Source organism: Monodon monoceros, unplaced genomic scaffold (genome assembly GCF_005190385.1).
Source record: "Monodon monoceros isolate NGI ecotype Baffin Bay Population unplaced genomic scaffold, NGI_Narwhal_1 Super_Scaffold_2, whole genome shotgun sequence".
Classification (NCBI taxonomy): Eukaryota; Metazoa; Chordata; class Mammalia; order Artiodactyla; family Monodontidae; genus Monodon; species Monodon monoceros.
Window position 1 is genome coordinate 54,655,110 of NW_021703776.1, and position 23,117 is coordinate 54,678,226.

At 41.9% G+C, this 23,117-nt stretch overlaps 1 protein-coding gene across 3 annotated transcripts in view; it reads right to left on the bottom strand.

Moving 5' to 3' along the window:
* OSBPL3 (oxysterol binding protein like 3) overlaps positions 1–23,117 on the bottom strand; it is a 205,427-nt gene that overhangs the window by 79,688 nt on the left and 102,622 nt on the right. For all 3 annotated transcript variants that reach the window (XM_029234467.1, XM_029234466.1, XM_029234468.1), the window contains one exon: positions 10,932–11,169. In XM_029234467.1, coding sequence (XP_029090300.1) covers positions 10,932–11,027 — 96 coding nt within the window. In that variant the 5' untranslated portion in view covers positions 11,028–11,169. The remainder of the gene's footprint in view (positions 1–10,931; positions 11,170–23,117) is intronic.

A 23,117-nucleotide genomic window follows, 5' to 3' on the forward strand; every position in this document is an offset into this window, starting at 1 on the left:
CTAAGAGTTTTTGAACACGAACAAACCTGATAGAAAGAAAAATGAAAAGAATAGAGTGGGGGTGGGGTGGATATGCAATCTAACGCAGTGCTTCTCAACTGTAACGTACCAATCACTGAAGATTTTGTCAAAACACAGAGTTCAGGTTCGTAGGGCTGGGGCGAGGCCTGGGCTTCTGCACCTGCACAGGTGAGGCCGCTGCTTTTGCTGGACCACAGAACCACTCCAAGCAGCCACACTCTAGGAGACCAGCCTGCCTTGAAGAACTGGGATTTGACTCAGTAGGCTCTGAGGGTAAAACCAGGGCCAATGGGTGAGAATTATAAGGCCCTGGATTCCACCTCTGCATAAAGGATGACTGTCTGATAATAGTCAGTGCTATGAAAAATAACAGAAACGACAAGGGCTATGAAAGAGTACGTTCCCTAGTCACTGGGGAACTCTGTCAGAGGCTGGCATAGGTGCTGCAGAGGGATTCCTAGACTAGGAAGGAGGTCAGGATAAATGAGCTTGAGATCCCTTCTAAATCTTATATCATAACCTCATGTCTATTAACTGGGTATAAAGTCTCAGTTATGCGAGGTAAGTTCTAGAGATTTGCTTATGACATTGTGCCAACAGTTAACAATACTATTGTATTCTGCACTTAAAAATTCGTCAAGATAGATCTCATGTTAAGTGTTATCATAATAAAAATAAATAAAATGAAATAAAAGAAAATAAAATATTGGCTGATAAAATCTCCCCAAAAACAAATTAAAAATGAGTAGTATTGGGCTTCCCTGGTGGCGCAGTGGTTGAGAGTCCACCTGCCGATGCAGGGCACACGGGTTCGTGCCCAGGTCCGGGAGGATTCCACATGCTGCGGAGCGGCTGGGCCCGTGAGCCATGGCTGCTGAGCCTGCGCGTCCGGAGCCTGTGCTCCGCAACGGGAGAGGCCACAACAGTGAGAGGCTTGCGTACCGCAAAAAAAATAAAAAATAAACATTCTTATCCTTGATCCAAATCATCAGTGACTTTCTTTCACCTCTCTATAAGAATAACTGGTTCTCATCACGAGAACCTAGCAACAGATTAAGATCCCGGAGAGCCTCATGAATCAAAAAAGAAATGGCTTTTGTGTTATGTAGGTTATATTCTAGTTATAACTGAGCTTCTATTTAACAGGGTAGTCTCTAACTCAAAGGTCTAAGGCTTAGCACCATATACGTACTGGAGATGCAAAGATGCGAAACCAAATGCTGGCCTTCAAACAGTTAACGTACATTAAAAATAGAGACACCACACGGTTGAAAACTTGTAAATGCCGGATGCGAGTCTCACATAAACCTGCTACAGGCTCCTGTTCCAGGGTAGGCACAATCTCACATAGGGCTGGATCCACCTTAGCGAAATGACTTGAACTGGGATATGAAGAAAAACTGACACAGTGTGAGAAGCAGGGCTTCTGAGGCTACCCTGACAAATTACCACAGCGCTGGTGACTTAAAGCAACAGGAATTTATCCTCTAACAGTTCTGGAAGCCAGAAGTCCAAAATTAAGGCGTTAGCAGAGCTATGCTCCCTCCAGAGACTCTAAGGGAGAATGTGTTTGTCTTAACTTGGGTTGCTGTAACAAATACCACAGACTGGGAGGGTAGTCCAAGATAAAGGTGCTGGTAGATTCGGTTCCTGGTGAGAACCCGCTCCCTGACCTGTAAACAGCTGACTTCCCGCTGTCTGCTCCTCCTCCATGCCTAAGAGCAAGAAGCTCTGTCGTCTGTCCTCTTCTCATAAGGGCATTCATCCCAGGATGAAGGCACCACCCTCATGGCCTCATCTGAACCTAACTATCCCCCAGAGGCCCCACCTCTAAATGTCATCATATTGGGGGTCAGGGCTTCAACATATGAACTGGGGTGGGGCGGGCACAGACACAAACATTCGGTCTATAATAGCGTTCCTTGCCCCTTCCAGTTTCTGGTGGCCTTGGCGTTCCTTGGCTTGTATTCCCATCACCCAGATCTCTGCCTCCGTCTTCACACACATCACCTTCTCCTCCGTGTCTGTCTTCTCTCTGTGTGTTTCTTATAAGGACACCGGTCACTGAACTTGGGGCTGACCCGGATAATCCAGGACGTTCTCCTCATCTCAAGATTCTTAAATTAGTTACATCTTTTACCAAATAAGGTAACCTTCACAGGTTCCAAGGACTAGGATGTAGATATATCTTTGGGGGTGGGGGGACCATTCAGCCTACTACACAGGGCAAGAGGGACTACTAGGCCAGAGACTGCCAGGAAATCGACTCATCTGGAGTGAGAATAGAGAGGAGGTGATTTTGGTTGTGGTGGGAGCTTGTGTAGAGGTGCAGAGGGAGACACAGCTGGACTCGATGGTAGGACCAGGGTGTAGAGGACCTCAGAGAGATGTCAGATTATTCCAGGGAAGTCTCCTGTTTTGCCTAGGTCCTACTTACACTGTCACTTCTCGGCCTTTAGTATCAATATTTTAATAGCATCACATCACTGAAGTAGACTCAGACTTTCCCCTCCCTGGGAAAGAACTGTTGAGTCCCTTTGGTTCACATTTGCATCTATAGCTCCTAGAAAAACATCTAGTAACTGCAAAGCTAGTAAGCTGTGCTCTCAACAAAAGCATCTGAATCGGTTCTGCCTTCCTATATCCTGCACTATGGCCAATGGCAACCGTGAATAAATACGCTGATTCTCTTAAGGTATCCATGTAGTTTCTATCAAACTAGTGTTTGTAAAACCCACCAAAATATATTTGCTATGTGTGTTATTCTGGAATTGCAGAACAGTTTGGATGGATCAGTAACTTCCAGAAGTGTTTTAAGAGTTTGGTTTCTTGTGCCCTTCAGGGTGTGGAAGGCAGCTGTCATTTGTAGACATGCAAAGTGACAAGCAAACCCTGACAATTCAAATACATCATTTTAGCTGAAGTTTTCATTTCTTCCTGTATCAAATGTTTGTTTTTTTCTTTACAAGACTTACTCAGAGTAGAAATATATTGAGAATTGAGTGCTGGGTCTTTGCCCTTCCTACTTTCAGTGCATAATGTCACAACCATAGGTGTGACCAAAAGGTAGGCAGTAAGGAGAAATAAAGGGCTCAGAAAGGGGGGGGATCTGAAAAACTAAGATGGAACTATATAGTTAATTATTTTTCTCTGTTGGGGCCACGAGAAAAATAACAGCTCTGGACAAACAGACCTGGGGGATCCTTATGGCTGCTTCCCTCATCTGTGTTACTCTTGCCCCTGCATTCACAGAGTGTTGGCTTCTGGAGGTGTGTTTAAACAACAATCATTTGTACATAGGGCACGTGGAACTTGAATTAACTTCTAAAGAAGCTTTCTAGCATCTAAAGAAACCTAGTGTTCTTCAAATAGATGGTTGCCTGACCCTCTACCACTTCTTAGCTGTGTGACTCTAAACCGGCAGTTAATTGGACCCTGTTTTCTTTCTAAAATGTAGAAAAAATACAGACCTCGTTGGATTGTTTTGAGACTCCAAAGGAGAGTAGGAGAGGATCTTATGAGCTGCAAAGGTGCTATCAGATGCTTGTTAACTTCTAGAGTCCCTTGCTGACTCTTTTCAGAGCAGCCTAGACAGACGCCAAGCCGTCTGCCTCTGCATAGTGCCACCAGCCTCGCAGCTGAAAGGATGAAACAGGGAAGCAGTCACCATGTGGTACTGCTTGAGGGCTCCTGGGACTCCTGCTTCTCAAAGGTGAATGGCTTATGTGTCAAACACTTACATAACACTACATGCTGGCTCTCTTCTAACTGAAGCAACTGTCACAACCTTATGTGACACAAGGCACAGGGGGATTAAGGACCTTGCTCAAGGTCAAACAGCTTATAAACAGCCCAAGATTTAAACTCAGGCTATCTGGCTCTCAAGCAACTTCATGCTCATTGCCTTTTATTTTCTGTGACCATCATAGAACAATATGACACAGTCATGCCATTCCCAAGCCACTCTTCCTTGACGGGTCTTTATTGTGGTGTTTATTCAGCCCATACTTACAAAAGGCAGCTGGTAAATCTCAGTGTCTAAAGACACAATGAATTAAAAGAAATAAATGGAACTACATATTTTCAATACCCAGAGAGCTGAAATTATAAACACCTGAACATTATAGCTTTAATTCACTCTTTCTGGCAAATTCTCTCCCATTCAACTCCTGTGTCTTATGGGTTCTGGCAGCAAGCCCAGCCACCCTGGGCTCCCCGGAGTACAGCATAATCTAAGAGCCTGCATAAATAAATTCTCATCAGGTGACCCTGGGAGAGCTCAAAGGCCACCTCAGATTGCCCCAGGGACAAGAGGGTGACAAGAATAAATTGCATAATTGTATGGAGACTTTCATAGCAATAGATCTCTCCATTTCAAATCCCCTGCAGTAATGAGAGAAGCACTCGTTAATTATTTTGGAAGGATTCAGTTCCAGATTTCTGACTTACACAGCAAATTAAAAAAAAGAACGGAAGCCATGCTCTCTTTACAATCCACAGTCTTCCCAATCAAAGTTGATTTCTTATTTGTAGTGATGTGTTCAGCTGTCCTATCCTTAGTAGCGTCACATCTCCCTGCTCCTGGTCTCTTACTAATAGGTTCTCAATGGATATTGGTTGAAGAAATAAAAATCAGGGCATATAGAACTCTTTCAAAAAAGGCAAAACCTATTCATTCGTCTCTAGCACAATCTGGCTTCTGAAATGTGTTACTTTGAAAGTTCTAGGAAGGAAATGTAAGGGGCAGTGGGAAAAAGACAAGAGGAAATTACTCATATTTTACAGGTATTGAAACAGCAATTCTCTCTCCCACTTAGACATCCCTTAACCTACTTAATATATGTATAGAGCTTTGTGAATTGCAGTCTTTCTACCTAGCAACCACATGCTTATCCATTCATTCATTTCATCCACACTTACCGAATGTCTACCATGTGCAGCCCAGGTACTCTGTATTTATTATTTCATTTAGTTTGCAAAAGGAAGCAAAATTATCTACATTTCACAGCTGAAGAACCAAGACTAAGAGGTTTTCTACAACATGGCAAGGTCGTCCAGCTAGCAAAAAGCAGAGCCAGTGTGAATACAGGTCAGTTAAAACGAAGACAGTCATTACTTCTGTTCCATACTTTCCAACAGAGCAGTTTGTCTGGAGAGCCCAGGTTTAGAAAGTATTTAGGGATTTCATCATTTTCCAGGAAAAACTCAAATGGAGAGGTCTTTGTTCATTTTTTGAAATCCTCATATGTCTGTCACCAGAGTGAGGGAGCTGGGGAATTTGTGGCTTTTTGCTCTCATTCTCCACATGTACCTGCCCATGCATTTCAACCTGCCCTCGATAGAGGGACATTTGCTGCTGGTGTGCAGCAAACTCAGCCCAGTAATTTGCATCTGCCATGTGCAAAGCCCCGTGCCAGTGCCATGAGAGCTCAAAAGATGTGTAAATAGGACCCAGGACTCAAAGAACCACACACTCTTTCAAACCAATGAATTAATCAAAAGAGAGGAGAGAACAGGGCTGTGTTAGGCGTGGCATTAGCCAAACTGAAGGTTCCCAAACAGAACATTTGTGAAGGCCTCTCTCAACTCCTGTCTGGTGCCTGGCAGAACTGGGGTACCCTCTTCCTCTGTTCTTATTTTCTCATGAGCGGACTTAAACCAGACTTTCATGCCCACCACTCCAAGGAAACCACTCGGCAATGTCACCAGGGACCTCCACAACCAACGGTCATTCTCAGCCTCACTTTACTTGACCTATCAAGCAGCCACTTAAAACTAAAGTATTGCAATTCACATAGACTGCGTGTATGTTGGAAATGATCTACAGAGAGCATATATTATTTTTTATAAAAATTATTTTTAAAGGGCTAAAGCAATAAATGAAGATTCTTTTCAAGAAAATCGCAAAACTCAAAAGGGCAGAACAGTTTCATGTGATTTAATCTAGCTAAAGGGGATAGCTGGGCCAAAGCCTGGGATGGGGAAGAAAAGTGAAGCAAAGGCTGACTTAGAACACTACAAGGAATGGGGTGTGATGAAGACAGTCAGAAGGGACCAACAACCTATTCTCTGGGTAAGCTGGGTTCCTTTAGTTGGAGATTTCCTGCAAGGAGAATAGATTCCTATCCAGTAAAGGTGCTATATCTAAAGGATGGTCTATTTCAAAGAGATCTACTTCTTGTGCAGAGTATCAGTGTTCTTGAAACAAGGACATCTCACTTCTGGCTCCAGAATTTGCCAAAGTAAAGGGAGCTCATCAGTAACTGTTTCTTAAATTTACAGAGGACCTTTCTCCAATGAGCCTCAATGGCTTTTAGCCAGTGAAAATACTAAATTTTCTCTCACGACGTCCCTGCAAAGGAAGTAGAAAATGGAGAACTGAGGTGAACTTCACTTGCCAGAAGTTCCTCCAACAGCAGAATATAAAGACTGTAGCAGCTTTCTCTTTATTTCAACCCTCTAATATCACTAAGGGGTGACAAATGTGGCACCCATGCTGTCACTCACCCTGTGTATGCCCATGAGCCGTTACTGAAAACATGGCACTCTTTCCCACTGAACCCAGACTCAACTGCAGAATCCTTCTCAACACAATGCTCTAAGCAGCTACTACCAATAGATAGGTGAATGCATGGGGAAAGGACATACAAGGACACTCATGTGAGGACAAAACCCAGCAGAACAGAATGGGATAAGAATTTAATGCCTGGGACTTCCCTGGTGGTGCAGTGGATAAGACTCCACACCCACAATGCAGGGGGTCCGGGTTCAATCCGTGGTCAGGGAACTAGATCCCACTGCATTCTGCAACTAAGAGTTTGTATGTCACAACTAAGGAGCCCATGTGCCGCAACTAAGGAGCCAGTGAGCCACATCTAAGGAGCCCACATGCCACAACTAAGGAGATGCAAGCTGCAACTAAGATCTCACACAACAAAATAAACAAACAAACAAATAAATAAACGAATTTAACATTTTTTCCACTTGCTTTTGGTACAGGTTATGTCCTAAGTTCAAGATATCAAATGTAGCTCATATATTAAACATTCTGTTACATTCTTCCCTAAAAGTACTTTGTTAATATGTATAAAGTAAGATACATTTTAAAGTATACATTCATATATGCATTGTATAGTTCTGTGGACCTTTGTACAACACTAACAAGGTATGGGTAGGTACATGTATGATGCCTGCCAAAGTTTCTGGGGTCACAAAGTAGACCTACTCACTATGAAAATTTAGGTTTTCCACATATAGGAATGAAATTCAAATTAATGTTAACTATAATAATAAAAATAAACGTTAATATTAACTCAGCACCTACTATGAGTCTGACCCTACATTAAATGCTTTAATTCTAATCCTCACAATAATCGTATGAGAAAAGAACTATTATTATTCCAATTTTATTGATGAGAAAACTGAGGCTTAGAGAGTTTAAGGTTACAGAATTATTGAGTGGAAGCAAGGTTGGAGAGTTCAAGCTCTAATCACTAGGCATACCTTCCTCCTAAAATTATCTTGATAAAATTATATCTAAAGGCTGTTTCCACATTGACAAAATGAGGCATAGTATATTTAAAATTTCAAAAGCCCTAGTATTTAAGTAAAAAGATGACAGCACCCTTCTTGGGTTTTCAAGGCTGTAAGGTGTAAACTTTGTCTTAGGTTCAATTTGTAGAAATGAAAAACACAGATCACACTTAACACCCAGGTCTCATCATTTTGTCCATTAAGGAAGCAAGCTCTTCTAACACAGATATTTGGAAAGGGGAGTATCCACACATAAATGAGGGCTTCTAGAGATTTACATGAGGAGGCTCTGGGATAGGAAAAACAAGTTCAAGTTCAGTTCAAGAAACAAGGACAAGGGCAAATCAGTGCGAGGAAGTGAAAGAAAGCCAGTGTGGCTAGAGTACAGAGAATCAATGTCACCTGGCAATGGTGGATGAGAATTTAAACGAAAATGACTCCAGAAGACCAAGTCTTTCAGCCAAGGTTGTACCGTAAGTTTATGCATTTAGTGCCCCTTCCCTGTCACCTCACAAGCTCCAAACAGCAAAAATACATAAAAATATAAACATGTAGGGTTTTTTTTTTTGATATGTCTGTGTGATTTGGAAAAAAACAAAACAAAACAAGATTCAATCTCATGGATAAGACACAAAATAGAAATGCAAAGGATACTGCAGACAGAGGCATCCAGGAGTCCTACTTCAGTGGGCTAATGAAGCTACAAATATCCCCAGGAAAAGGCTGGGATCTGAGCTAGCTTATTGCTGGAAATCAGAGAATGTGGAGGGGGAAGCCCCACACCATGATGAAAGGAGGCTTTAAAAATCTGCCTATCCAGATTGATGGTGGGATGCAGACAGTCTCACAACCAGGACCTGGCCATGCTGCACTCTGGCCTGGTGGTGGCTCTTATATACTCCTGGTTGATGTGGAACAGAGGCCCCAGCTGCAAATATCAGACTTGGCTCTGGGCTGGGGTCATCAGAGGTAGGAAGTAGGTCAGAGAAAATCACAGGTGAGTGCAGAGAAAGGACACAGGGAAAGCAGGCTCAAGATGGCGCCCTAAACTATAATTCCAAAGTATGTGAGGAAAACTAGCATTAAGGAAGATGGCCAATAAACTTAACATCAGACTTATCTCCTCCAGATGGAATGAACCTAAAAATGACTTTAATCTGGAGCTTTAAAAACAAGTAGGTTTTTGCACAGATTATCTTCATTGGTTATATTTGAACATTCCTCAAATTAAATAAATCATATAAATCTTGAAGTTTTAAATGGTGAACTTGTACCTTCCAGCAAAGTCACTGGAAACACAGCATGGTCGCTACATTTAGCATCCAAGAGACCCCTGGATATGGCTGTGTTCCCTAAGAGCCATGAAGTAAGAACTTCCAAGGTCCCTGTACCTCTGTGGCACGTTCAGAAACTAAAAGACAGTCTTGGGACAGTGTGTGATGTGGGATGGACATGGACTGCCGAGGTAGACAACACAGAGGGAAAAGCTGAGCCAGTCCTGCGACCGAACACCTTTCTTTGACAGAAGGATGGGAAAGTAGATTGAATAAGAAAATGGTTCCTGAAAATTAAAGTTGGCTTTATAACTAGACTCAGGCTAAAGCTGGAATGAACTTATTAAAGTCTCCATCTTCTCTGGCACAGAGGGAAAATAAGTGTTTATGTGTATAAAGCAACATTACATGCAAATTAAAGTGAGAGATCCTAAATATAAAAGATGACCAATTGACGAATGAACGGCTGAGTGACCAACCCATTCTAAGTCAGAAAAAAGGTGAGGCCTCAAGCACATTCCTCTTACTCTTTATGATGTAACCTCAAAAATAAAAGCTCTGTGAAAACCAACTCAATCAATTTCAAATAACACATCAAAAGTTTCTATGGTATTCAGTCCTAGAATTTCATTCATTGCACTGCTCCAGTTGCTATGGTGTTATAAGCACTGGCTGTTTGAATGAATCATGTGTTCTCCCTTTATCCAAGGAGGACATGGCAATAGGTGCTACTAAGTGCAAAGGACTGGGGGAAGATCACATACTCGGCTCTAATCCCAACCAGATTTTTGGCTTAGGGAGAGAAACACCCCCGTGGAAAGCTGACAAAGTGGGTGAGATTAGCTACCCTCATGAAACTAGAACCCCCACGGAGCCATGATACGTTAGCCAAGGAGTAACCTTAGTCATTTTTTTTTAATCCCAGAAGGAAGTGATAACAGTGATGAAAAAATTGTTCTTCCCAACCCCTCAGGGGAGATCTTGGAGAGGTCCCCAAACACCCCTATGGCAAAATCTAATTTGTCTAGAATTATAGATTCTAATGCCATGAAGCAGTATTGAGAGGTGGCAAGCTCCCTGTCCCAGGCAACGTTGGAAGCAGAAGACCCGTGGTGATGCGTCATAAATGTGTGGACTTGCCTGAGGTGGGAGGCTGCTTGACTGTTGCTTCCAATCTGGAACCAAGGACTCAGAGCCAATTTAGGCCAGTGCATCCCATGGAGTAAAGGCAATGCCAACACAGCCAGCAGACACTGAAAAGCCTCCGAGACCACTTCGGTTGTAAACCCACAGCTTTTGGGCAGCCCACTCTCTTTTGACTTAACTGAAGGTTAAAGAATTATAATAACTAATATGCATTTACTGCCATGGATCTAAAACCAGCAAATTCTGCTAACAGAGATTTTTTTAGAAAGGAAATCAAGGAGCAACATATAATTAGCTGAGAGTTATTTAGGAGTTAATTATTCAGTCCTTTGTTTCACTTCCTTCTTCTTCCTACTTGATTCCTTTTGACCACTTCTCTGTTGACTTGCTTCCCTTGCCCGTTAGAGAAGTAAAGCAGGTGAGACCCAAAGTTATAACGGGGCATTCTGTGGTTGGAAGCTGTCATAAAAGGTTTGGTAAAGTGAAGGAAGAAGAGGGCGTGAGGATATTATAATCACTGAAAAAGTGATTGTTAGCTTTTTTGTTTTGGTTAGTAGGGTATAAAGGAAAGTGTGGGCTCTGGACTCAAACAGAATGAGCTTTGGTTTCTTGTTTCTGCCACTTAATAGACTAGCTATGTGTCCTTGGGCAGATAACTCAGTTGGTCTGACTCAGCTTCCTCACAGAGAAAACAGGAATATCAATATCTGTGCTGGAGGACAGCTGCAGCGACTGAGTAAAATAATCCAAAGAGACAAATATATTTCTTCCCATCCAGTAGGCTCTCGAGCTGCATTATTAAAATTATCTAAAATTTACTCTTCTTAGATAATTAAGATATGACTAAAAGCAAATGCTCTTAAACTGAGAAGTAGGAGTTCCCAAGTAAATGTACAGATTTTAATCTGCAAACTTCTTGATTTAAATTTGCATCTTAATATTTGCATTAAACTTTACCTGTCGACTTCCCTGCTTGGAAGAGCAACTACTTGTGCTCCTTGAAGGTGAGGTCAATTTGGGGGACACCCCAAGGCTCTTCTCATCACTCATCATGAACGGCAGGTCCTTGGCCTTGATGTAGTCAAAATGCCATAGAAGACAGTGGAGCACAGAGTATGGCAGTCCAACACAAGCAGGTGGCTCAGCTTTTATCCAATATGTTTTAAAAGCATTTTGGATGACCCAGAGGAAATCCCTAAAACAGAAAGAAAAGAATTAGAGAGAAGGTACAAGGCATCAGATATCATCTATAATTAGCACTGATTGCCCACAAGTGGTTTATCTACACTACAGATTACAGAGCCACGATGGTTACTCACATCAGGGGCTGTGAAGGAAAAGACGCATTATACCTATCTCTTATTGGAAATTACGTATAGGCGGTTTTTCGTGTAACTTTGCAATATAATAGGCTTAAGAACGTGAGTAAGAAAATTTGAGTCCAGACACATACAAAATCTGTACTATAAAAACCATCCCAAGCCACGAGATACCACTTCATACCAACCCTGATAGATACAATCAAAAAACTGAAAAATGACAAGTGTTGGAAGAAACTGCAACCTTTAGGCATTGCCGCTAGGAATGCAAAATGGTGTAGCCGAAGTTGAAAACAGTTTGGCAGTTTTTAAAAAGTTAAACATAGAATTATCGTATGATTCAGCAACTCCACTCCAAGGTATATACCCGAAAGAACTGAAAACAAGTATTCTAACAAAAACTTGTACAAGAATGTTCACCACAATGCTATTTATTCACAACAGTCAAAGGTAGAAACAACCCAAATGTCCATCCACTGATGCATGGATAAACTACATATGGTATATATGCTATGGTCTGGATGTTTACACCTCCCCGCTAACCGCCACCTCCACCCAGATTCATATGTTGAAATCCTAATGCCCAATGAGATAGTATTAGGAGGTGGGGCCTTTGGGAGGTGTTAGGTCCTGAGGGCAGAGCCCTCATGAATGGCGTTACTGCCCTTATGAAAGAGACCCCAGAGCTTCCTGGCCCCTCCCACCATGGGAGGGTACTGTGATAAGCCTGCCACCCGAAGAGGGCCCTCTGACCATGCTGGCATACTCATCTTGGACTTCTAGCCTCCAGCACTGTGAGGAATAAATTTCTGTTGCTTATAAGCCACCCAGACTGTGATATTTTGTTATAGCAGCCCAAACAGACTAAAACAGCACATTCACACAGTGGATTATTATTCATTTCTGTTATACATGCTATAACATAAATGAACCTTGAAAACATTGTGCTAAATGAAAGAAGCCAGACACAAAAAAAACCACATAATGTATGTTTCTATTTATATGAAATATCCAGAGTGGGCAAATCCATTAGAGACAGAAGGCCAATTAGTGGTTGCCGGGGCTGGGGGATTTGAGGAATGGAGTCTAGCTATGGGGTTTCCTTTAATGGTGATTAAAATGTTCTGGAACTAGATAATGGTGATGGTTGTACAGCATTGTGAAAGTACTAAATGTCACTGAATTGTACACTTGAAAGTGGTTAAAAAGTTAATTTTATGTTATGCATTTTACTAATTAATTTTTAAAAAATCCCTTTCTGGTTTCTTGGGGGATAGAGGTGGGTAATTTGTTCTACCAAAGGTTTCTGGAGACATCTTATAAAAAAAAAACTATAACATGATGTGACAAAAACTATGGGGGAAAGCAGAATTTTCCATACCATCTATTAGCATATTAGTAATTAAATCAATGATCATTTGTTGAGTCCATACTACTTACTGCCAAGCACTATATATTTCCCACACACAGTGTCTCATTTAATCAAAGTCTGATGGGATGGGTATTATCTGCATTTCACAGAGGAAAAAGCCAAGTTTCTGAGAAGTTAAGTCAGTTGCCTAGTCATGAAGCTGGCGAGAGGCTGAATCCAGGCTAGGTCCCAGGCCTTTAAGCTTGGTGCTGGAAATGAGCATGCCTTGATGGCCAGGTCTGGTGATAACAGCTACTGCCCCATCTTTGGGACCTAAGAGAACTCAGGAGCTGAACTAGGAAGACTCAGGAGGGAGCACATCATAAGCCAGCTTTGAAGAGGCAATGCCGCATTCTCTCTACAGCACAGTATGGATTTCCAAGATGGCGAGGATCTCTGGTGGGGAAGGGGATTGACCAGGGCATTGGCAGAGACCCCTTTATGAAACTGAGTCTCTCTGCTGACTTTATGATTAACCTCTCTATCCAAAACTTTATTCCCTTTCTTGTTTTTCAGCTGTGCCTCCTTAGCAGTGAGGAGCATCAAAGTGACAAAGCAAGAGCCTATGGAGCCTTCTCAGGACAGACCCCACTCCCCATGTCCTCTGCCTGCCTCTTGTTTATACCGAAAAGCTTAGTCTCCCAGGCCTCCCCTGAGTATCAAAAGGCTGGCTCAAGAGTTAGTGATTAGGAAATGTGAAGACGTAGAAACAAAGAATAGCTGCTGTGACAGGAAACTGGTAACAATTTAGACCATAAATCAGCAGTCGCTGAACTCCCGGCTCCTTGAAAGATACAAAGGCCTGACACACATTCCTGAGTTGTTTCTACAGGAAGCAGACCCTCACCAGATGAAAACTGCTGACCTCAAGCACGGAGACCCCAGGCCAGTTGAAACTGGAAGATGGACGATGCTCAAAACTTCACCTTGATGCCAACCAATCCGAGGATTCTGCACGAGCTGCTCATGCACGCTGCAGCCCCGTCACTCACACTGTCTTTAAGACCTTTGTCTCCTAACTGGCGACTTGGAGATGGTCTTAAGACATTAGTCCACCACCTTCCCAGATTGCCAGCCTCCTGAATAAAGCAACTTTTCCTTTTCCACCAACACTTATCTCTTGAGTACTGGCCTTTCGAGCAGCGAGCAGCCGAACTTGGTACCTGCCTCATCTGGTTACATTTACAAGTAGTTGGCTGGGCTGCCACCCCTGTAGCTCTTTAGGGGTGAACCACTTCCTTTACCCACAGCCCTGAGTTAAGGGTGACTAATAACGTGTTTAGGTTTTGCCTTCAGACTTTTATTTGACACACTAAGTAAATGCTACAACTTTCCCAAGCATGTTAACAATAAAAAAAAAAAAGTTTTATATCTAATTCATTTGGTTCTCAGTGTTCACACAGTCTAATTTTAAAAGAAGGATGTTATACAGCTGTCCAGGAACCAGCTAGTTAAATAGTATATCAAACTTTTGGTTAATTATTAAGTACTCAAGTCTCCTATGCCTTTCACTAACACTTCTTAAATAATGAGCATGCTAAGGCCATGAACTAAAACCAAGACAATGCAGAGAAATAACAAAATCTCAGAAAATAAAATTAAGGTACCTGTAGGCATAGAACTCAATTCCCATGTTGCTTTCTATAGAACCACCCCCCCTCCGCCACACTCACACACAAATCTCTGTATTCAGAGTACTGAATCCAACAATAAATAAGACTAAAAGCAAACCAACACCAGCATCTTCGTAAAGTTAGCTTTACTTATGAGGCATGACTAATTGTACCTGAAATTAGAAGCAAATGCATTCTAGTTAAAAACTGCCGAGAGGCTGTTAAGCTATATTCATAGTTTGTTTAATAGCAGTGTTGGCGGTTGCTGTTTAAGAAAGAGAAAAAAAGAAACACTTGATGGAAACCCCAAATGATGAAATGTCTGTGGGGACAGCCATTGCTATGACAATCGGTTCCACAGTGAATGAGGAATAACAACAAAGGGAGTCTGCTTGTGTGTGGAAGGTTTTTGTTTTGTTTTGTTTCAAGGCTGAGATTCTGATAATGAGAGCATGGGTTGAGAGGTGGTGTATGACATGTGCAGAAGGGACAAAAAAAGAGCATTTGGGCCATAAAGTAAGAGTCACGGGAATTCTGAAACTGTGTCAGAACAGAAACACCATAATCCTCTCCTAGAGGCAGTTGATTAAAAGAATGATCGTCATCTTTTAACCCTGCCAAATTTCACTTCACAGGCAACAGGCAGGAAGGCCAGGGCTGTGAATAGGCTAAATCCCATACTCATTTAAATTGGTACTTTGAGTTAAGGCCTCTGAAGGTGCCACCTGCTGTGACCCTCAACACTGTCTCTTCTTCTTCTTCTGGGAAAAGAAAGGGTGAGAATCTACAGCCCTTCCCACAACCATCACCAGGTGAGTTTAAGATTATGCCTAGGGAAATATATCTCTTTCATCCCCCAGAACCTTCCTGCCTAGCTTCATCAGAAATTCAGTCAAAATTACCAGGGGCAGCTTAAAGGGCAAAAGAATTCAAATTCTAGGGAAAGGATATGCTTAAAACAGGGCAGAATAAAGAATGACGGCAGCAGCAGCCCAAGACTAAGGTACTGGAGAGGTAAGGCAGTCACGTGGAATGAGGCATCTATTGTGTCCAACCTAGGGGACCCTGCAGGCTGGCCTGGGGGCGTCACCACAGGAAAGACCTTGATGGGAGTCCTCAGAGGACCCTGACAAAGGGGAGTCACATGGAAGTCTGGTGTCCTCTACTCCAATTAGCTGACTAAGTAAAATGGCAAAGAGAAAGCCCTGCAGGGAGACAGACTCTAGCCAGGGGCCAGGCCATGGATCCAGGGGTGTAGTAGATCATAAAGCAGGTACACATGAAAGACCCTTGGTGCTTTCACCCCTCCCAGTGACCCTTCCATGGACAACCTCTAACTCGAGAGGATTACTGCTTTGAACAAAATACAACAGTTTCCCTGCTCACAGACTGAAAAACGTAAGGTCAATAATTTATTTCCTCCTTTATTTTTCACTGAGGCATAACTTACATACAGTAAAGTGAACAACTCCTTTTTTTTTTTTTTTTGGTAACATCTTTATTGGAGTTTAATTGCTTTACAATGGTGTGTTAGTTTCTGCTTTATAACAAAGTGAATCAGTTATACATATACATATGTTCCCATATCTCTTCCCTCTTTGATCTCCCTCCATCCCACCCTTCCTATCCCACCCCTCTAGTTGGTCACAAAGCACAGAGCTGATATCCCTGTGCTATGCAGCTGCTTCCCACTAGCTTTCTATTTTACATTTGGCAGTGTATATATGTCCATGCCACTCTCTAACTTTGTCCCAGATGACCCTTCCCCCTCCCCACATCCTCAGGTCCATTCTCTAGTAGGGCTGTGTCTTTATTCCCATATTGGCCCTAGGTTCTTCACGACTTTTTTTTTTTTAAGTTCCATATATATGTTAGCAGATGGTGTTTTTCTCTTTCTGACTTACTTCACTCTGTATGACAGACTCTAGGTCCTTCCACCTCACGACAAATAACTCAGTTTCATTTCTTTATATGGCTGAGTAACAATCCATTGTATATATGTGCCACATCTTCTTTATCCATTCATCTCTCAATGGACACATAGGTTGCTTCCATGTCCTAGCTATTGTAAATAGAGCTGCAATGAACATTGTGGTACATGACTCTCTTTGAATTATGGTTTTCTGAGGGTATATGCCCAGTAGTGGGATTGCTGGGTCATATGGTAGTTCTATTTTCAGTTTTTTAAGGAACCTCCATACTATTCTCCATAGTGGCTGTATCAATTTACATTCCCACCAACAGTGCAAGAGGGTTCCCTTTTCTCCACACCCCCTCCAGCATTTATTATTTGTAGATTTTTGATGATGGCCATTCTAACTGGTGTGAGGTGATATCTCATTGTAGTTTTGATTTGCATTTCTCTAATGATTAACGATGTTGAGCATTCTTTCATGTGTTTGTTGGCACTCTGTATATCTTCTTTGGAGAAATGTCTATTTAGGCCTTCTGCCCATTTTTGGACTGGGTTGTTTCTTTTTTTGCTATTGAGCCATATGAGCTGCTTGTAAATTTTGGAGATTAATGCTTTGTCAGTTGCTTCATTCACAAATATTTTCTCCCATTCTGAGGGTTGTCTTTTCCTCTTGTTTCTGGTTGCCTTTGCTGTACAAAAGCTTTTAAGTTTCGTTAGGTCCCATTTGTTTATTTTGTTTTTATTTCCATTTCTCTAGGAGGTGGGTCAAAAAGGATCTTGCTGTGATTTATGTCATAGAGTGTTCTGCCTATGTGTTCCTCTAAGGGTTTGATAGTGTCTGCCCTTACACTTAGGTCTTTAATCCATTTGGAGTTTATTTTGGTGTATGGTGTTAGGAAGTGTTCAAATTTCATTCTTTTACATGTAGCTGTCCAGTTTTCCAAGCACCACTTATTGAAGAGGCTGTCTTTTCTCCATTGTATATTCCTGCCTCCTTTATCAAAGATAAGGTGACCATATGTTTGTGGGTTTATCTCTGGGCTTTCTATCCTGTTCCATTGATCTATATTTCTGTTTTTGTGCCAGTACCATACTATCTTCATTACTGTAGCTTTGTAGTATAGTCTTAAGTCAGAGAGCCTGACTCCTCCAGCTCCGTTTTTCTTTCTCAAGATTGCTTTGGCTATTCGGGGTCTTTTGTGTTTCCATACAAATTGTGAACTTTTTTTGTTCTAGTTCTGTGAAAAATGCCAGTGGTAGTTTGATAGGGATTGCACTGAATCTGTAAGTCGCTTTGGGTAGTATAGTCATTTTCACAATGTTGATTCTTCCAATCCAAGAACATGGTATATCTCTCCTTCTATTTGTATCATCTTTAATTTCTTTCATCAGTGTCTTATAATTTTCTGCATACAGGTCTTTTGTCTCCTTAGGTAGGTTTATTCCTAAGTATTTTATTCTTTTTGTTGCAGTGGTAAATGGGAGTGTTTTCTTAATTTCACTTTCAGATTTTTCATCATTACTGTATAGGAATGCAAGAGATTTCTGTGCATTAATTTTGTATTCTGCTATTTTACCGAAATTCATTGATTAGCTCTAGTAGTTTTCTGGTAGTATCTTTAGGATTCTCTACATACAGTTTCATGTCATCTGTAAACAGTGACAGCTTTACTTCTTTCCCACTTTGGATTCCTTTGATTTCTTTTTCTTCTCTGGCAACTATGGCTAAAACTTCCAAAACTATGTTGAATAATAGTGGTGATAGTGGGCAACCTTGTCTTGTTTCTGATCTTAGTGGAAATGGTTTCAGTTTTTCACCATTGAGGACGATGCTGGCTGTGGGTTTGTCATATATGGCCTTTATTATGTTGGGGAAAGTTCCCTCTATGCCTACATTCCGGAGGGTTTTTATCATAAATGGGTGTTGAATTTTGTCAAAAGCTTTCTCTGCATCTATTGAGATGATCATAGGGTTTTTCTCCTTCAATTTGTTAATATGGTGTATCACATTGATTGATTTGCATATATTGAAGAATCCTTGCATTCCTGGGATAAACCCCACTTTATCATGGTATATGATCCTTTTAATGTGCTGCTGGATTCCGTTTGCTAGTATTTTGTTGAGGATTTTTGCATCTATGTTCATCAGTGATATTGGCCTGTAGTTTTCTTTCTTTGTGAAATCTTTGTCTGGTTTTGGTATCACGGTGATGGCGGCCTCGTAGAATGAGTTTGGGAGTGTTCCTCCCTCTGCTATACTTTGGAAGAGTTTGAGAAGGATAGGTGTTAGCTCTTCTCTAAAAGTTTGATAGAATTCGCCTATGAAGCCATCTGGTCCTGGGCTTTTGTTTGTTGGAAGATTTTTCATCACAGTTACAATTTCAGTGCTTGTGATTGGTCTGTTCCTATTTTCTATTTCTTCCTGGTTCAGTCTCAGAAGGTTTTGCATTTCTAAGAATGTGTCCATTTCTTCCAGGTTGTCCATTTTATTGGCATATACTTGCTTGTAGTAATCTTTCATGATGCTTTGTATTTCTGCAGTGTCAGTTGTTACTTCCCCTTTTTCATTTCTAATTCTATTGATTTGAGTCTTCTCCCTTTTTTTCTTGGGGTTTATCAATTTTGTTTATCTTCTCAAAGAATCAGCTTTTACTTTTATTGATCTTTGCTATTGTTTCCTTCATTTCTTTTTCATTTATTTCTGATCTGATCTTTATGATCTTTCCTTCTGCTAACTTTGGGGGGTTTTTTGTTCTTCTTTCTTTCATTGCTTTAGGTTTAAGGCTAGGTTGTGTATTTGAGATGTTTCTTGTTTCCTGAGGTAGGACTGTACTGCTATAAACTTCCATCTTAGAACTGCTTTTGCTGCATCCCATAGGTTTTGGGTCGTAATGTTTTCACTGTCATTTGTTTCTAGGTATTTTTTAATTTCCTCTTTGATTTCGTCAGTGATCTCTTGGTTATTAAGTAGTGTGTTGTTTAGCCTCCGTGTGTTTGTATTTTTTACAGATTTTTTTCCTGTAATTGATATCTAGTCTCATAGCTTTGTGGTCAGAAAAGATACTTGATAGGATTTCGACTTTCTTAACTTTACCAAGGCTTGATTTGTGACCCAAGATATGATCTATCCTGGAGAATGTTCCATAAGCACTTGAGAAGAAAGTGTATTCTGTTGTTTTGGGATGGAATGTCCTATAAATAGCAATTAAGTCCATCTTGTTTAATGTATTATTTAAAGCTTGTGTTTCCTTTTTTATTTTCATTTTGGATGATCTGTCCATTGGTGAAAGTGGGGTGTTAAAGTCCCCTACTATGATTGTGTTATTGTCGATTTCCCCTTTTATGGCTGTTAGTATTTGCCTTATGTATTGAGGTGATCCTATGTTGGGTGCATTAATATTTACAATTGTTATATATTTTTCTTGGGTTGATCCCTTGATCATTCGGTAGTGTCCTTTTTTGTCTCTTGTAATAGTCTTTGTTTTAACCTATTTTGTCTGATATAAGAATTGCTACTCCAGCTTTCTTTTGATTTCCATTTGCATGGAATATCATTTTCCATCCCTCACTTTCACTCTGTATGTGTCCCTAGGTCTGAAGTGGGTCTCTTGTAGACAGCATATATATGAGTCTTGGTTTTGTATCCATTCAGCCAGTCTATGTCTTTTGGTTGGAGCATTTAATCGATTTACATTCAACGTAATTATCGATATGTATGTTCCTATTAGCATTTTCTTTATTGCTTTGGGTTTGTTATTGTAGGTCTTTTCCTTCTCTTGTGTTTCCTGCCTAGAGACATTCCGTTACCATTTGTTGTAAAGCTGGTTTTGTGGTGCTGAATTCTCTTAGCTTTTGCTTGTCTGTAAAGGTTTTAATTTCTCCGTCAAATCTGAATGAGATCCTTGCTGGGTAGAGTAATCTTGGTTGTAGGTTTTTTCCCTTTCATCACTTTAAAAATGTCTTGCCACTCCCTTCTGGCTTGCAGAGTTTCTGCTGAAAGATCAGCTGTTAACCTTATGGGGATTCCACTGTATGTTATTTGTTGCTTTTTCCTTGCTGCTTTTAATATTTTTTCTTTGCATTTAATTTTTAATAGTTTGATTAATATGTGCCTTGGCGTGTTTCTCCTTGTATTTATCCTGTATGGGACTCTCTGTGCTTCCTGGACTTGAATAACTATTTCATTCCCCATATTAGGGAAGTTTTCAACTATAATCTCTTAAAATATTTTCTCAGTTCCTTTCTTTTTCTCTTCTTCTTCTGGAACCCCTATAATTCGAATGTTGGTGTGTTTAATGTTGTCCCAGAGGTCTCTGAGACTGTCCTCAATTCTTTACATTCTTTTTTCTTTATTCTGCTGTGCAGTAGTTATTTCCACTATTTTATCTTCCAGGTCACTTATCCGTTCTTCTGCCTCAGTTATTCTGCTATTGATCCCTTCTAGAGAATTTTTAATTTCATTTATTCTGTTGTTCATCACTGTTTGTTTGCTCTTTGGTTCTTCTTGGTCCTTGTTAAACGCTTCTTGTATTTCTCTATTCTATTTCCAAGATTTTGGATCATCTTTACTATCATTATTCTGAATTCTTTTTCAGGTAGACTGCCTATTTCCTCTTCATTTGTTAGGTCTGGTGGGTTTTTACCTTGCTCCTTCATCTGCTGTGTGTTTCTCTGTCTTCTCATTTTGCTTCTCAACTTACTGTGTTTGGGGTCTCCTTTTCGCAGGCTGCAGGGTCGTAGCTCCCGTAGTTTTTGGTGTCTGCCCCGAGTGGCTAAGGTTGGTTCAGTGGGTTGTGTAGGCTTCCTGGTGGAGGGGACTAGTGCCTGTGTTCTGGTGGATGAGGCTGTTTCTCGTCTTTCTGGTGGGCAGGTCCACTTCTGGTGGTGTGTTTTGGGGTGTCTGTGACCTTGTTATGACTTTAGGCAGCCTCTCTGCTAATGGGTGGGGTTGTGTTCCTTTCTTGCTAGTTGTTTGCCATAGGGTGTCCAGCACTGTAGCTTGCTGGTCGTCGAGTGGAGCTGGGTCTTGGCGTTGAGATGGAGTTTTGTGAGAGATTGTCACCATTTGATATAACGTGAAGCTGGGAGGTCTCTGGTGGTCCAATGTCCTGAACTTGGCTCTCCCACCTCAGAGGCCCAGCCCTGATGCCTGGCTGGAGCACCAAGAGCCTGTCATCCACATGGCTCAGAATAAAATGGAGAAAAAGAGAACGAAAGAAAGAAAAAGATAAAATAAAATGAAATGAAATGAAATAAAATAAAGTTATTAAAATAAAAAATAATTATTAAAAAAATTTGAAAAGTAATAAAAAAAAAGAAAGAAAGAAGAGAGCAACCAAAGCAAAAAACAAATCCACCAATGATAACAAGTGCTAAAAACTATACTAAAAGAAAGAAGAAAAAAAAACAAACAGACAGGACCCTAGGACAAATGGTAAACACAAAGCTATACAGTCAAAATCACACACAGAAGCATAAACATACACACTCACAAAAAGAGAAAAAAGGAAAAAAAAAAAAATATATATATCATTGCTCCCAAAGTCCACCTCCTCAATTTGGGATGATTCGTTGTCTATTCAGGTATTCCACAGATGCAGGGTACATCAAGTTGATTGTGGAGATTTAATCCGCTGCTCCTGAGGCTGCTGGGAGAGATTTCCCTTTCTCTTCTTTGTTCGCACAGTTCCCGGGATTCAGCTTTGTATTTGGCCCTGCCTCTGCGTGTAGGTCGCCTGAGGGCATCTGTTCTTCGCTCAGATAGTTTGGGTTTAAAGGGGCAGCTGTTTCGGGGGCTCTGGCTCACTCAGGCCGGAGGCGAGGGAGGGGCACGATGCGGGGTGAGCCTGCGGCGGCAGAGGCTGGCAGGACGTTGCACCGGCCTGAGGCACGCCGTGCGTTCTCCCGGGGAAGTTGTCCCTGGATCGCGGGACCCTGGCCGTGGCGGGCTGCACAGGCTCCCAGGAGGGGAGGTGTGGAGAGTGACCTGTGCTCACACACAGGCTTCTTAGTGGCTGCAGTAGCAGCCTTAGTGTCTCATGCCCGTCTCTGGTGTCCACACTGATAGCCGCGGCTCATGCCCGTCTCTGGAGCTCGTTTAGGCGGCGCTGTTAATCCCGTCTCCTCACGCACCAGGAAACAAAGAGGCAAGAAAAAGTCTCTTGCCTCTTCAGCAGGTCCAGACTTTTTCCCGGACTCCCTCTCTGCTAGCCGTGGCGCACTAGCCCCTTTCACGCTGTGTTCACACCGCCAACCGCAGTCTTCTCCCTGGGATCTGACCAAAGCCCGAGCCTCAGCTCCCAGCCCCGCCCGCCCTGGCAGGTGAGCAGAGAAGCCTCTCCGGCTGGTGAGTGCTGGTCAGCACCGATCCTCTGTGCGGGAATCTCTCCGCTTTCCCCCCGCACCCCTGTTGCTGTGCTCTCCTCCGCAGCTCCGAAGCTTCCCCCCTCCGCCACCCACCGTCTCCGCCCGCGAAGGGGCTTCCTAGTGTGTGGAAAGCTTTCCTCCTTCACAGCTCCCTCCCACTGCTGCAGGTCCCGTCCCTATTCTTTTGTCTCTGTTTTTCCTTTTTTCTTTTGCCCTACCCAGGTACGTGGGGAGTTTCTTGCCTTCTGGGAGGTCTGAGGTCTTCTGCCAGCGTTCAGTAGGTGTTCTGTAGGAGTTGTTCCACGTGTAGATGTATTTCTGATGTATTTGTGAGGAGGAAGGTGATCTCCGCATCTTACTCTTCCGCCATCTTGAAGCTCCCCACAAGTGAACAAATCTTAAGTGTACAGACAACTCTATGAAAGTTTACATTTTTCATTTGCAAATACTGACATAACCACCATATGGATTAAGAAACAGAGCAGTTGCAGGCTCCCCAGAAGGCTCCTCCACCCCCTG